Genomic DNA, 13,181 nt, shown 5'->3' with positions numbered 1-13,181 from the left:
AAATAGAAAGTAATTAATTGGCCAACTAAAAAAATATATATATAAAAACTTAGCTGGCATGGTGGCGCATGCATGTAGTCCCAGCTGCTTGGGAGGCTGAGGTGGAAAGATTGCTCAAGCCCAGGAGTTTAAGGTTGCTGTGAGCTAAGCTGATGCTACGGCACTCTAGCCCAGGCAACAGAGTGAGACTCTGAAAAAAAAAAAATTAAATCATATTAGAGGAAAATAGGATGAAGATTAAAAAATTTTGGCATAGGGATGGTTTCTCTAAGTTTATTAGGAAGACCAGAATTTATTGAGGAAAAGATTGTTTAGCTTAATTGTCGAAAAACAAAGTACAGGGTCCCACATACTATCCTGGGAGTAATTGAATAAAACTTAATAAAATTGAAAAACAACTGAGTAATTTGGAGGAAAAACAACTGAGTAATTTGCAGTATGTATAAGGGAGTGTCCTAAGTGTGTGGTCCTGACAGTCTGTGCCTCAGGTGATGCAGAGGTTCAAGGGACTGTGGATGGAGGTGGCTGAGGTCCTTACCCAAAGATTTCAAGAAGCCATGTCCATGTGGACACCAAAATCCTGCAGGATTATGGCAGGTGTGGTGGTGGAATGGAAGGCAATTAAATAGCTTCTGGAGTTCTTACTGAATGTGGAGAGTAACCAGATCTGTGGGTGGCATGGCTAGGGAGTAGATAGTAGCATGGGTAGAATACATGGGCCTCAAAAGATACCATATTAATATAATTATTTGTGAACATTCTTGGGCCTCTCAGTCCTTCTGGAGCAATAAACAAATCTGAAGATTTGGAGATAATGTGAAATTGATGTTGGAAACCTTTTCATGTATTATGAAAATCCTTTGTTTTGGAGCTCCCAAAGTCAGAAAATGGTTTATAGTTTGAACTTTTCTTTCCAGTGTTTACGAGATTGGCATAAACTTCATTAGAGCTGTGTAGCTTAATCTTGGGATTTTTCATCTTAAGTGCATGGTTTAATATAGATATACTAAAGTATGAAATTTTTGCCTTTTTGGAATTAAATTGCCATGATGAAGATGAATTCACATGTAATATCATTTCTGAAGCAGCTAGTTGATAAACAGAATAATTCTCTAGAAAGGGAGGCTGAAATACAGATTAAAGTTAAATTTCCACATTTTACAGTGATAAAACGGTGGATGTTCAGGGTGATGAGAGGGAGCAGGTGGATTTGAACTCTATGGAGAAGCTATTTAAAATTGCACAGCTCTCCTATACTTCATTAATTCATTCAGGAAATATTTATTGAGGGATTACTATTCTTTGCTCAGTACTACATAGCAGCAGGCAGGGAGGGTTTAGCACATGCCATGCACAATACTACTTTACTTTCATGGATTATTTCATTAAATCCTCACAACAGCCTTTCAAGTAGGAATTATCCCCATTTCACAGGAGAGGAGATAGAGGCTTTAGACAGTTTAAGTAATTTCCCTAAGGTCATATGGCTATTAAAAATGACGGAAGAGCTTCTTTCTAATCCCTAGGCAGAGCCCGAGCTCTCCAACAGTCTGCTTTATTTAAAATGGGGGAGGGGGGGCATTACCGAGTGTTCCCTGTGGCACCTGGGGCCAGGCTCTGCAGTTCGTGTAAGGATCCGCAAGGTAAGTGTCATGGTTAGCAGCCCCCCTTGTAAACTCTGGGCTCTGTGCTCTTTCCAGTGGCTACGCAGTTTGGCAACAGCCTGTGGTAGATTTTGTTCTCTCATCAGATATTCATGCCAGTTTTATAATGCTCATTCGATGAAGTTCTAACCTTAAACAATTTGGAAAATCCCTTAACACTGACTGAGAGGATATTCGTGTACAGGTCCATTGTATTTTATGCAACTAATTTTTCTTTTTCTTTTACATCTTCTGATACTCCACTTTGATTTCTATGGGCAACATTTTTAAAAATTAAAATTTATTTTAACACCCCCCCCAAAATAAAAACAAATGTTGAGGTTTATTTTGAATCTTGAGACTGTCGCATTGAGTAGCACTATGTTTTGTGTTTTTTTTTGTTTTAGTGTGGCAACTTTTTATTATGAAAGCATACTTTAATTTTTAAAATAGAGTTGGAAGTACTTTTTAGGAATAGGAAAACAGCTTTTACACATTTAAATAGTCTGGGTAAGGGGACCATGTCAGTTTTATAACTTAAAATTACCTGCTTTAGGTTGGTATTTTAAAGGAAACATGTTAGATGTTTTCCTTATGTTTTCCCTTTCCCTCTTATTTTCACCTTCCCTTCCCTTTTAGTCTATTATCTCCTTTCTAAATCAGTATCAGTAATTATCTTTTAATTAAATGGAACTGGTGCTCACATTTCTGTTGTAGATGGCATTGTCAGTTCTTTCCTAAAAGGACCAGCGTATTATCTCTGCTCTGTAACTGGGTGTTGCTGTTCACTTGTACTGTACTGAGGAGGAGGAGGGGAAAATTAAGGCATAAAATAAGAAGTGTCTTTCTAGAAGAGTTAGGGAGTATTAATAGATATTAAATATATCTTCAGTGGAACACAATCAAGAAATTATAACAAAGGTTAAAAAATTTTTAATCTGTATATTGGGGTTCTGGTTTAATATTTCATTCTTAAGTGACAAAAATGATTCACTGAGCCATATTTTTTAGGGCTAGTGAAATAGAAGCAGCCAAGGGTTGCCTATCTGTCCGTTACTGCCAGTAATGTTATTAGCCAGGTCTCTCAAATTGATCTAGTGTATCGAATTCAGATGTTAGTATTTCTTGTTTGTATTTTAATTTTTTAAATTTAAAATCTTCCCGTAGAGCCATGCTAGTTCCACCTTAAGAAAGAAAACACCCCTCTGCTTAAAAGAAATGGTACTTCCTGCTTTCATAAACAGTCATGTGCATAGTTTAGCAAGGCCTGCTGCCTCTGGAGCTTTTTCCCTTTATAGCACCATTGAATCCCAGACCTAACAGAAGTACTGTGAATCTTGTGGCCTCATTCTGAACAAAAGGGATTAGAGAAGAAAAATCTCTTGATATAAGGCTTGAAAGCAAGGGCAGGCAATCTTGGTTGTGAATATTTTCTGATTTTTCCAGAAATCAAGCAGAAGATTGAGCTGCTGATGTCAGTTAACTCTGAGAAGTCGTCCTCTTCAGAAAGGTACAGCTACATCTCTTGCATGAACAATTAATGGTGTAGCATTGCTAAGAAACAAACCAGGGCATATATTTTTTTTTCCTTGTCAAGTTTGCTGTATAACGTTTTGTCCTGCATGCTGGTATTGTGCTGTATTGAAGATGTATTTGGTTAAGCTGTTCTGCTTTTGCGAAGGGTAATTGATTTTTTACAAAATAGTGAAGCCTAATCAGCTGCAGCATGCACACGATAACACAGCAGACCGCTGGTTCATGTGTAACAGCTGTTGAAGGCTTTAAAAAATAATTTAGCTAAGAAACAAAAAAAATTCTTGCTTTCTGTAAGCAAATACTGCTATTAGGTTTTCTTCCTGTATTTTGAGGTTGCCGCTGTACAGAATTACCAAGGTTATTTGTAAGATCTAGGTTAAAAATACCTGATTTTTGGTTGGAATAAATACTTATTCTTATGTGGCAAGGGAGTGCCATTTGTAAATAGCTTAGGAATGGCAAACCCACAGATTAGTCACATTCTGAAAGAGAGATGTGATGCTTCTTCAAGTCTGTGCTAGGAAATGGAACAGTCACTGCATGCAGTAATGGTTCATGCCTGCAGGTAAGGACAAAATGACTCAGAAGTATTTTTAAAGCAATTATTTTATCTGTCAATCATATGATTATACCTGTAAGGAGATATTTCATTAAGATGACTATTTTCCTTATAAGAAAGAATTAAGATATTTATATCTAAAGGCAGAAATGAGGCTATAGTTGCTTATTTTGATTTGTAAATATTGTGTTCACTTCTGTTTACTAAAATTGTGTATGCTACATAATGTTTTAAATTGGGTTCTTGATGCTTAACTTTCTCTTGGTTACCTAATAGTTTATAGTTAACATTGATATTTTGTACTGAAGGCATGTTGATTTATGTTTCCTAGGGTTAGTTTTCAGGGTTACCATTTTTGCTCATAGATCTAGTATTTAGGAAAATATTGTGGAGAAATAATTTGGTAGTTAAGGAATGATACAGGAAAAATAAAAAAAAAATATGAGTTGAAGAGCCTACCACAGTAAAATGGACTTAATGAAAATACACTCCTATATGAAGGATATGATCTGATGGCAAAAAGACTATGTTAAGTAGATTTATTAGTATAATTAGGTGAAAAGCTCTGGCTGTAACTTAGTACATTACAAATAAAGATGATGTTACTGCTTTCTTTAGAGATCGAAAGTAGAAAAATTTAGGACTGTTTGTGTTTATTTTTATGTAGCTTCTAACTTCTGGTTTGTAGCCTGATTGTAAGCATTCTGGTTGCTGAGATGGAAAACAGCCTTCAGCCTTGTGACTGTTCTGCCAGGAAGATGGTGGTGATGGGAAGGGGAGAGGGTGGTATGGATAGTGATGGGTCCAGGTGTCAACTGTAATGTTAGAGTTTGATACTAGGAAGAACACACTTAATGAAATGATAATGATAATTATGTTAGTTTTCTGGAGTATCATAAATTCTCTTGATAAATTAAGAGTTGAGCAGAGTTGATGAATATTATTGAGAAACACATTAGGAATGGATGAGGTTTTTCTGGTTAAAAGATAGTCTGTAAGGCAAGATATTTAAAAATATTTTGGTGACTTTATTTATTTACTTACTTGAGCTCTTGTGGTTATTTGAAGGAAAAGGGAGGGTGCATGTCATGATTTTAAAGTTTAGAAATCAGCCACAATGCATATAACTTTATATACAGTTTACCAAGATTTGCTTAATTTGTTTATTATTATTTTGGGGAATGCTTAGAGAGATACTTGGCAACTGTGATAGTCTGACTTCATGGGTGATAAAAGTAGCTTATGGATCAGCCAACATTTTACAGACATAGAAGTTGTTTTATTAATGTAAACATGTTAAAAATAGAAGATATTCTTTTCTTTCCTTTTTATTAAAAATTGTACAATAATGAATAATCAAATCATTTGCCTCTTTACTTTGTTTGGGAGAACTTAGAAAATAAGAATATGAAGTTAAACAAAAATTCATGGCCTAGTAACACTATATCCTGTTTAGGAATTTAATACCTTACAGTGTCATGTAGCATTACCATCACATACTTCACTTCCTTGTTCACCAATCATCTACACTTTAAAAGTCTTTGCTTTGACCTTTTTTCCTTTTTTCTTTTTTTTAAATAAAATGTATGGTTTGAGGCATGGTGGCCTAAATCTTAGAGGTATTTGGTATTTACATACAATCAGCATTCCCATTTATCTATTGGTAGAAAGGATGAAGAAATCTGGCTTCTTTCTTTAAAAAGGTGAGAAGCTAATTGTAAGAAACCCAGAATTATTATTCACCACCATCGATTTTGTTCCTGCAATATGGAATGATCTTTTAATATTTCAAAGAACTGAGTATAGAAACAGGACTTCTAAATATAAAATATAATAGATATAGAAACTGTGATATGAGGTTTCTAATAATTATTCAATCTCATATTTTTATTCCACTAAAAGGGACTTGCTAGTCTCCTGAGAGCTAGTATTGGCTGAATTATTTTTGTTCAGAAAATTTGGTAAAATGGGAAAAGCAAAACAAAAATAAACCTAATTATTTTTGTTGACTATTAGGACTCCATTGAAAAATACAAATATGATTTGGAGTAAAATTATAATGAAATTTTTAAGGTTGTTTGGGGGCCTAAATTAGAAAACATGTTATCCTAACAAATCTCGGTACCACCTTGAAATTTAAAATTATGTTTTTACCTTTAATAAAATGGTGGAGGTCCATAGACTTTTATTTTGTAGGAGAGGTATGGAGTTCTTCTGTTCAGAATGGCTGACTCATAGGACCAAAGTAACAGTAACCAAAAAGTTAGTTTATTTTTTTGGTTTTGTATTTTGAAGAGAGAAAATTTTAGCATGCCCATTTTTATAATTAAGAGCAGAGAACATTGAATAAAAAATAGATACCCGATGATGAATTAAAAATGATGTATGTTATGGCCAGTTAAGAGGAAGACATTTGCTGCAAGAAAATACCTTTCTGGAGTAAATCCTATGACAAGTATTTTCTTTCTTTCTTTCTCTCTCTTTTTTTTTAATTGAGTGCCTGTTGAATGAATGTATTTATCTTGAACATGATAGAGATGATATTAGGTACAGTTTTTGGTGTCTACCACCATGTAATAAAATAAGCTGAATATTTGATGAAAAACTAAGTTTTCAAGTTTTTGTTTCTTCTTGTTGCCCTTTCCTGGCTAGAACACTCTTGGGATGTGTAGCATAGCATGTATGGGGAAGAAGAGTAGTTATAACCATAATAGCTAGATAAAAGGCAGTTTAGTCATCCTAGTTTCTGTGGGTGTTTGGTTTCAGGACCCCCACATAACACCAATACTTGAGTATTCACAGATACTCAAATCCTTCATATAAAATGGTATTCGCTGTAACCTACCTGCTTCTTCCCAGATACTTTAAGTCATCTCTAGGTTACTTGTAATACCTAATATAATGTAAATGCTCTGTAAATAGTTGTTATTCAGTATTGTTTTAAGTTATATTATGTTTTATTGTTGGACTTTTTTTTTTTTTTTTTTTTTTTTTTTGAGACAGAGTCTCGCTTTGTTGCCTAGGCTAGAGTGAGTGCTGTGGCATCAGCCTAGCTCACAGCAACCTCAAACTCCTGGGCTCAAGCGATCCTTCTGTCTCAGCCTCCCAAGTAGCTGGGACTACAGGCATGAGCCACCATGCCCGGCTAATTTTTTCTATATATATTAGTTGGCCAATTAGTTTCCTTCTATTTATAGTAGAGACGGGGTCTCGCTCTTGCTCAGGCTGGTTTCAAACTCCCGACCTCGAGCAATCCGCCCGCCTCGGCCTCCCAGAGAGCTAGGATTACAGGCGTGAGCCACCGCGCCCGGCCTATTGTTGGACTTTTATTTTTGGTTTGTTCTTCTGAATATTTTTGATCAGTGAGTGATTGGTTCAATTTGTGGGTGTGGAACCTGTGGATGCAAAAGGCTGAGTGTAATCATTTATTAAACAGCCCAGATACCAGTTCTCAGTGTTTTATAGGAGGGAAGGAGGGTGAAAAAAGGGAGGAAGAGAGTGTGTGTGTGTGTGTGTGTGTGTGTGTGTGTGCGTGTATGTGTATGAGAGAGAGTGAGTGTGTGTTTGTAGAAGAAAGGGCTTTTGTAGGAACTTTTTGACAAATCATTCTAGAAAGATCCTGGGTGAACAGAGGTATTGCACATTACTCAAATTTTTGCTAGGCTACTTCAGTGAACTCACATAATAAAATCATACAGTTCTTAATTAGTAAAGAAGAGTTTAGCCCAGAGTGTTCATAGCTGTGATGCCCAGTCTATAAAGGCCAATCCCAGGGAGGGCTGAAGAATTTGTGAGATGAGGAAATCTGAGAGCTGAGAATCTACATTCACACTTAGCATTGCCCATATCTGCTATTGTTAAATGTAAATGGATGTTTTAGTGAAGTTCACAATTAAAAGTTAATAACAAAATAACAGTGCCATATAGGTTTACATTTTCTCAGGGAACAAGTACTAAAAAGATCATTTCTTTCTGTGTGTTTGTGGAATTTTGACATATGTCATTGTTAAAAATGGGTCCTTATACTTGTGCTGGAATAGATAAGAAGTACCATCCCAGATGCATCCTAGATAGCTAGCAAATACTGAATTCACAAATTGCTGTCTGTCTTGTTCAGGAGAGGAGAGGAAAGGGAAAGGGGAGAAGGTGTTATAATAATATTTATGCTGTGGCCTACCAATGCTGAATAAACAGGATTGGTGAGAAGTGTTAAAGATCGTATGTTATCTCTCCTCCAATATAAGGACATTTAAAATACGTAAAGAATCTGAGCTATTTTTAAGTGTGTATTTTAATTTCTCTTCCTATTTTGGAGCCTCGTAAGTGAAAAGGAAAAGGGCACATGATAATGATGCGTGGATGATGCAGAGAGCAAAAAGAGAAATTTGGAAGAATAAGTAGAATGGAAAGGAGAAAATTTAAAAAAGATAAGGAAGGGACCAGATGAAAAGAGACAGAGGTAAAGAATGTTCAGTGGAAAAGGATCTAGGACTAAGGTGTCTTTTAGGGGAGACAGAGATTCTCTCTTCATTGTTAACTCCCCCTCCCCATTTCAACTAATAGATAAGGACAGTTATTGATAACAATTTTCCCCTTTTTCCTACCCTACTCTGCCACTGTTGGTTTTGCGTTTCTATTTGAGGAATAGACATATTTAAATTTACAAGTGTTTTTTTCTGAATGGTAGAATGAGATGGCAGAATGGGTAATGGTGTTGTCTTCACTCAATTCTTTGTTTTTATTTAATTTTTATTAATATTTTTAACAGAAGATACATATGGGAAAGTGCACAGATCATAGATCTTTATGAAATCCTGTTTATTGATTTTTTTAAAACTTTATTCATTTTGTTTTGTACCTTAGGCTCTTAATATTTAAGATTGTGATTCATTTGGGGTTTTAGTATTAAGGGAAGGGTTGAGGTTAGCTTTTTTCTTTTCTCGCATATGACAATCCAGTTGTATCTATTTTTTGAATATTCTATCAATAGAAAACATCTATGTGCATTTTTTTTTTCTTTGAGACAGAGTCTTGCTTTGTTGCCCAGGCTAGAGTGAGTGCCGTGACGTCAGCCTAGCTCACAGCAACCTCAAACTCCTGGGCTCAAGTGATCCTACTGCCTCCAGCCTCCCGAGTAGCTGGGACTACAGGCATGTGCCACCATGCCCAGCTAATTTTTTCTATATATATATATTAGTTGGCCAGTTAATTTCTTTCTATTTATAGTAGAGACAGGGTCTCGCCCTTGCTCAGGCTGGTTTCGAACTCCTGACCTTGAGCGATCCGCCCGCCTGGGCCTCGCAGAGTTCTAGGATTATAAGCATGAGCCACCGCCTCGCCCGGCCCTCTATATGCTTTTGACTTGCCTTCTGCCAGTGCTACCTGTGTGAGATTTATTCTTGTTTTTTATAGTAATAGTTATGTGCAGTGATTGATTCAGTGTCATTGCTATACAGTTATTAATTATATGAACATACTGTAATTTATCCATTCTATTGATGAGCATTTGGGATGTTTATAGTTTTTGGCTGTTAGGAATAGTGCTGCTTTGAACATTTGTATGCATGTCTTTTTGTAAATGAACCCGTGCATGTGTTTCTGTTGAGTATGATCCTATGAGTGCAGTTACTGAGTTTTAGTGGATATTGTCAGTTTTCCGATCTATACTGTCGCCAACTGTGTGTGCTCCAGTTTCCTGCAACTTGGTACTGTATTTCTTTACTCCCTTCCCTCTCTTCCCTTTCCCTCCTTTCTCCTTCTTAGCATTCTGGTGGCACACTTGGTGTGCCAGTGTCACCCAGAGTGTGCACCATTTTGAGGAAGATTAGAAGCAGACAGGGGACTATTTCTGAGTGCTGACTTTCACAAAGGCGATCAGAATTAGAAGCTTTGACCGGAAAGGGACCCTAAGGTGTGCTCATCTGAGGTACTCCTTTCCTACAGACTGATTATAATCCTTCAGCTGGCTTCTAGAGGCCATAGGTGTTAACTTTAGTTTTCAGACTTGGTTTCAGTAGCAAAACCTTTCTTCAGTCAAACCTTATTAGAAGCTTATCATGTAAAACCTATAAAGAAAAAGCTCAGTTTGGGATTGGGGACATAATCGGTGCTCAGCCTCCTCCCTGGAGCCCCTCTGCCCAGGCCCAGTTCTCTTATGAAAGCCCTCAGTTGGACACCTGAGGTCTGACCAGGAAATCATAACATTTTGGATATCTAATGAAGTATTAAGTTTTAGGTTGTTCCTACTCTGTAAAATTTCTTTATCGTATATGTATATTTAAATTAAAGTATAGTGTTATTAGTTTCTGGTAAAAATCTGGACATGTATCTGATCTGCTTTTCTATTGATCACTATTTGTCTGTTTTAGATGTAGTAGTTTCTAAGTCATTTTGCTATTAATTTTGATTCTGTTTCCCAATGCTTCTTTGGAAGGTTGCTTACATTATAGCCAGAGCAAAGATTTTAGAACACAAATCTGATCAGGTTGGTCACTCCACTTGGAAACCTTTCAGCCGTCTTCCCATTGTTCTTGGGATAAAGGTAAACTGCACATCTGGGTCAGTGAGCACCTGTGTTCTCTGTCCTTATCTCCCTCTCCAGCCTGGTCTCACACTTTTCTTACTGTGGTCTGATCCCATCTGCCTGTTTCTATCCCTGCCATCTCAAGGAAGCCCTGCCTAGGTCAAATTACAGACACTGTGATGAGCCCTTTTAGGACCATGTACCTCTCCTTTGTAGCATTTGTCACAGCTGCTGTTTGACAGTAGGGAGTATCAGTGACATTTGGTCTACTCACTGGTTTACTTACTGTTAACCCAACTAATGATCTTATATATAGAAGTACTTTCACCACAAAATGACAACAAGTATTGTCATTTGCAGTTTACAAATTGTGAACTTTGTGGGAAGACATTCTTGTATAGAGAGTCTATAGGGTATTGACATAGATTAATAATAAATTAGTCGTAAGCTAATTTGTTAACTCATCAAGTGTTAGGGTTATAAATCTTAGGTTTTTCTATCATCATAAAATGCGCAGTTCATTATTACTTTTTAAAACATTTGATATAAAATGGAAATTAAAGTAAATTTGATCACACAGAAGTAGAAACCTAAAATAAAAAAAAAATAAAATAAAATAAAGTAAATTTGAGTATTTTCCGTTGCTGTGCTAGAATGGCAGCATCAAACCAGTCATTTATTTCCCAAATGCCAGTATTTTGTATATATCATGTTGGTTCTCTTTGTCACATTTGCACTCCACACCATGCTGTTATTTACTTAATATCATGCCTTTTAGTTTATTTATTTATTTTTTTATTTCTATTTTTTTTTTATTTCGGCATATTATGGGGGTACAGATTTTAAGGTTTCAATAAATGCCCATTTCCCCCCTAGTTTATTTTTAATTGTGTTAAAATACACATAACATAGTTTTGTAATGCTTTTAAAAATGTAATTTTCTTTAAAAGGAATCTTTGTATTCCTTCCAGAAATGGAGAACCAGTATCATTTGCCTTGAAAAACAGTTACTATTAAATTCTGTCTAGATCCTGTTGTCTGATAAAGGCTTCAAGCCTAAGCCATATGCTCCCTCTGTTTACAGGGAAATTAAATTGGTGTCGTAAAGGGACGCAAATACATGCAAGCACCAGAGAGAGACTTGCTCTGTTATACGCTCAGATAGATTAAAAGAACTTGGAAAAGAAGTAACCTTAGTACGTGAGTCAGTGTATTTCAGTACCAAATCCCAAATATCACCTAAGGTCAATTTGCATACTAGCAGTAGCACTTCTTCACTTTGGGATCCCCTGTTCCTCTTGTAGTGGTAGACTGTGATGATTTATGAGGGAAGTTCTGAACAAATGTGAGCAGCTATTATTAATATAATAACAGTGGCAGCAGTAAAAACTCTTTTAACAATCATAGTGCAGATTCTTTTTGTAACAGAATCCTTTATGTACCAGGGGCTGGAAGAAATTAAGACTAATTTTGGGACCCAGGCACATACCTATAATCCTATCACTCTGGGAGGCTGAGGTAGGAAGATTGCTTGAGGTCAGAAGTTTGAGACCAGCTTGAGCAGGAGCAAGACCCTCATCTCTCCAAAAAATAGAAAAATAAGCTGAGTGTGGTGGTGTGCACTTATAGTCCCAGCTACTCGGGAGGCTGAGGCAGGAGGATCACTTGAGCCCAGGAGTTAGAGGTTGTAGTGAGCTATAGTGACACCACTGCACTCTAGCTGGGACAACAGAGCAAGATTTTGTCTCAAAAGAAAAAGAAAAAAAATTTTGGTAGATGATATTCGTTAACCATCCATCCAACATTTGTCAGCAGCTGCTATGTATTATATAATGCTAGCCACTCAGTGATTTGGAAATCAGGGAGTTGCAAAGGCAGCACAAAAATGTGAGATTTGTATACAGAATATTGGTGTACAGAATTTGTATGGAAGATGTGTTGGTGGGTGGCTTGCCCTGATGTAACTTGGTCCATTTCTTGGCATGCAATGCTGAACACTGTCATGGGTGACTCTACAATGGGCGGCCCTTGGCACTCCTTAAGAGGATTGCATATAACTAGTAATTGCATTTCTGGGGAACTTATTTTAAAAGATTAGAGGTATGGGGAAGAGGTTACAAACACAGTTGTCTACCAACGGCACAGCCAACGAGTGATACTCTCAGGGACAGCTGGGAAACCTTTCTAAAGAGGTGGCTTTTGCTGATTACTGCCATGTGGAAATACAGGATAAGTTTTGCCAGGTCTTCTGATATTTTAGGACAAGTTGAAAATTTGGATTTTTATATCAATCTCCCCATTTTAAATGTAGGTGCAAATTAAAAAAACAAAAACTCATAATAGCCTTACAGATAGAGCATCTGTTATTCAGATTCAGCTCACAGTAAACATTTTTCTTCTGTGCTGTAGCACATTGATTCACAATTTGTGAGCCACAGACCCGTGTGGACTTATTGTAAGGGATTTTTAAATCCTGCGAATACTTAGTAGGCACTATCTTTAGATTGAAGGCATACAAGTAAAATTATATTCATACTGTGGGGTGTGTCTCTTGATTTTTCTGACATTTCAGATGTAATAAACAATGGTAATCACTGCTCTAATAACCACATATGAAAATGACAAAATTCAATACAATGTTAACTGTTTGGAACAAGAAGGCTCACAATAGATATGCATTTCTCAAATTGGATCAAATTGGATATCAGTCTTTTGTTCTGCAAATATTTAAGTACCCCCTATGGTGGAGTTTAGACTTTCAAAAATAATATGAAAATTATAGAGGTATAAAAGTGTTTTGATTGTAAAAATGCTATACCTCATCTATATTCTCGTTTTCCCTTTTCCATCTTTGTTTTCACCCATTACCTATCCCTTCCCACAAAATGATGTTTGAAGCTAGTCTGAAGACTACCTACAA

General features: G+C 36.4%; 1 protein-coding gene across 16 annotated transcripts in view; it reads left to right on the top strand.

Moving 5' to 3' along the window:
- The window catches only part of SRPK2 (SRSF protein kinase 2), a 239,700-nt gene that overhangs the window by 108,127 nt on the left and 118,392 nt on the right, over positions 1 to 13,181 (top strand). For 8 of the 16 annotated variants that reach the window (XM_012746822.3, XM_076006514.1, XM_076006520.1 and 5 more), the window contains one exon: positions 3,090 to 3,153. The exons of 6 other annotated variants lie outside the window; for them this stretch is intronic. In XM_012746822.3, the coding sequence (XP_012602276.2) occupies positions 3,116 to 3,153 (38 nt within the window). In that variant the 5' untranslated portion in view covers positions 3,090 to 3,115. Of the gene's footprint in view, positions 1 to 2,826; positions 3,154 to 13,181 lie in introns of those variants that run through there. 2 more of the 16 variants (XM_076006519.1, XM_012746849.3) reach the window with 2 other exon arrangements.

The sequence above is a fragment of the Microcebus murinus genome, chromosome 9 (genome assembly GCF_040939455.1).
Source record: "Microcebus murinus isolate Inina chromosome 9, M.murinus_Inina_mat1.0, whole genome shotgun sequence".
Lineage (NCBI taxonomy): Eukaryota > Metazoa > Chordata > Mammalia > Primates > Cheirogaleidae > Microcebus > Microcebus murinus.
This window is presented reverse-complemented; position numbering and strand designations above follow the sequence as displayed.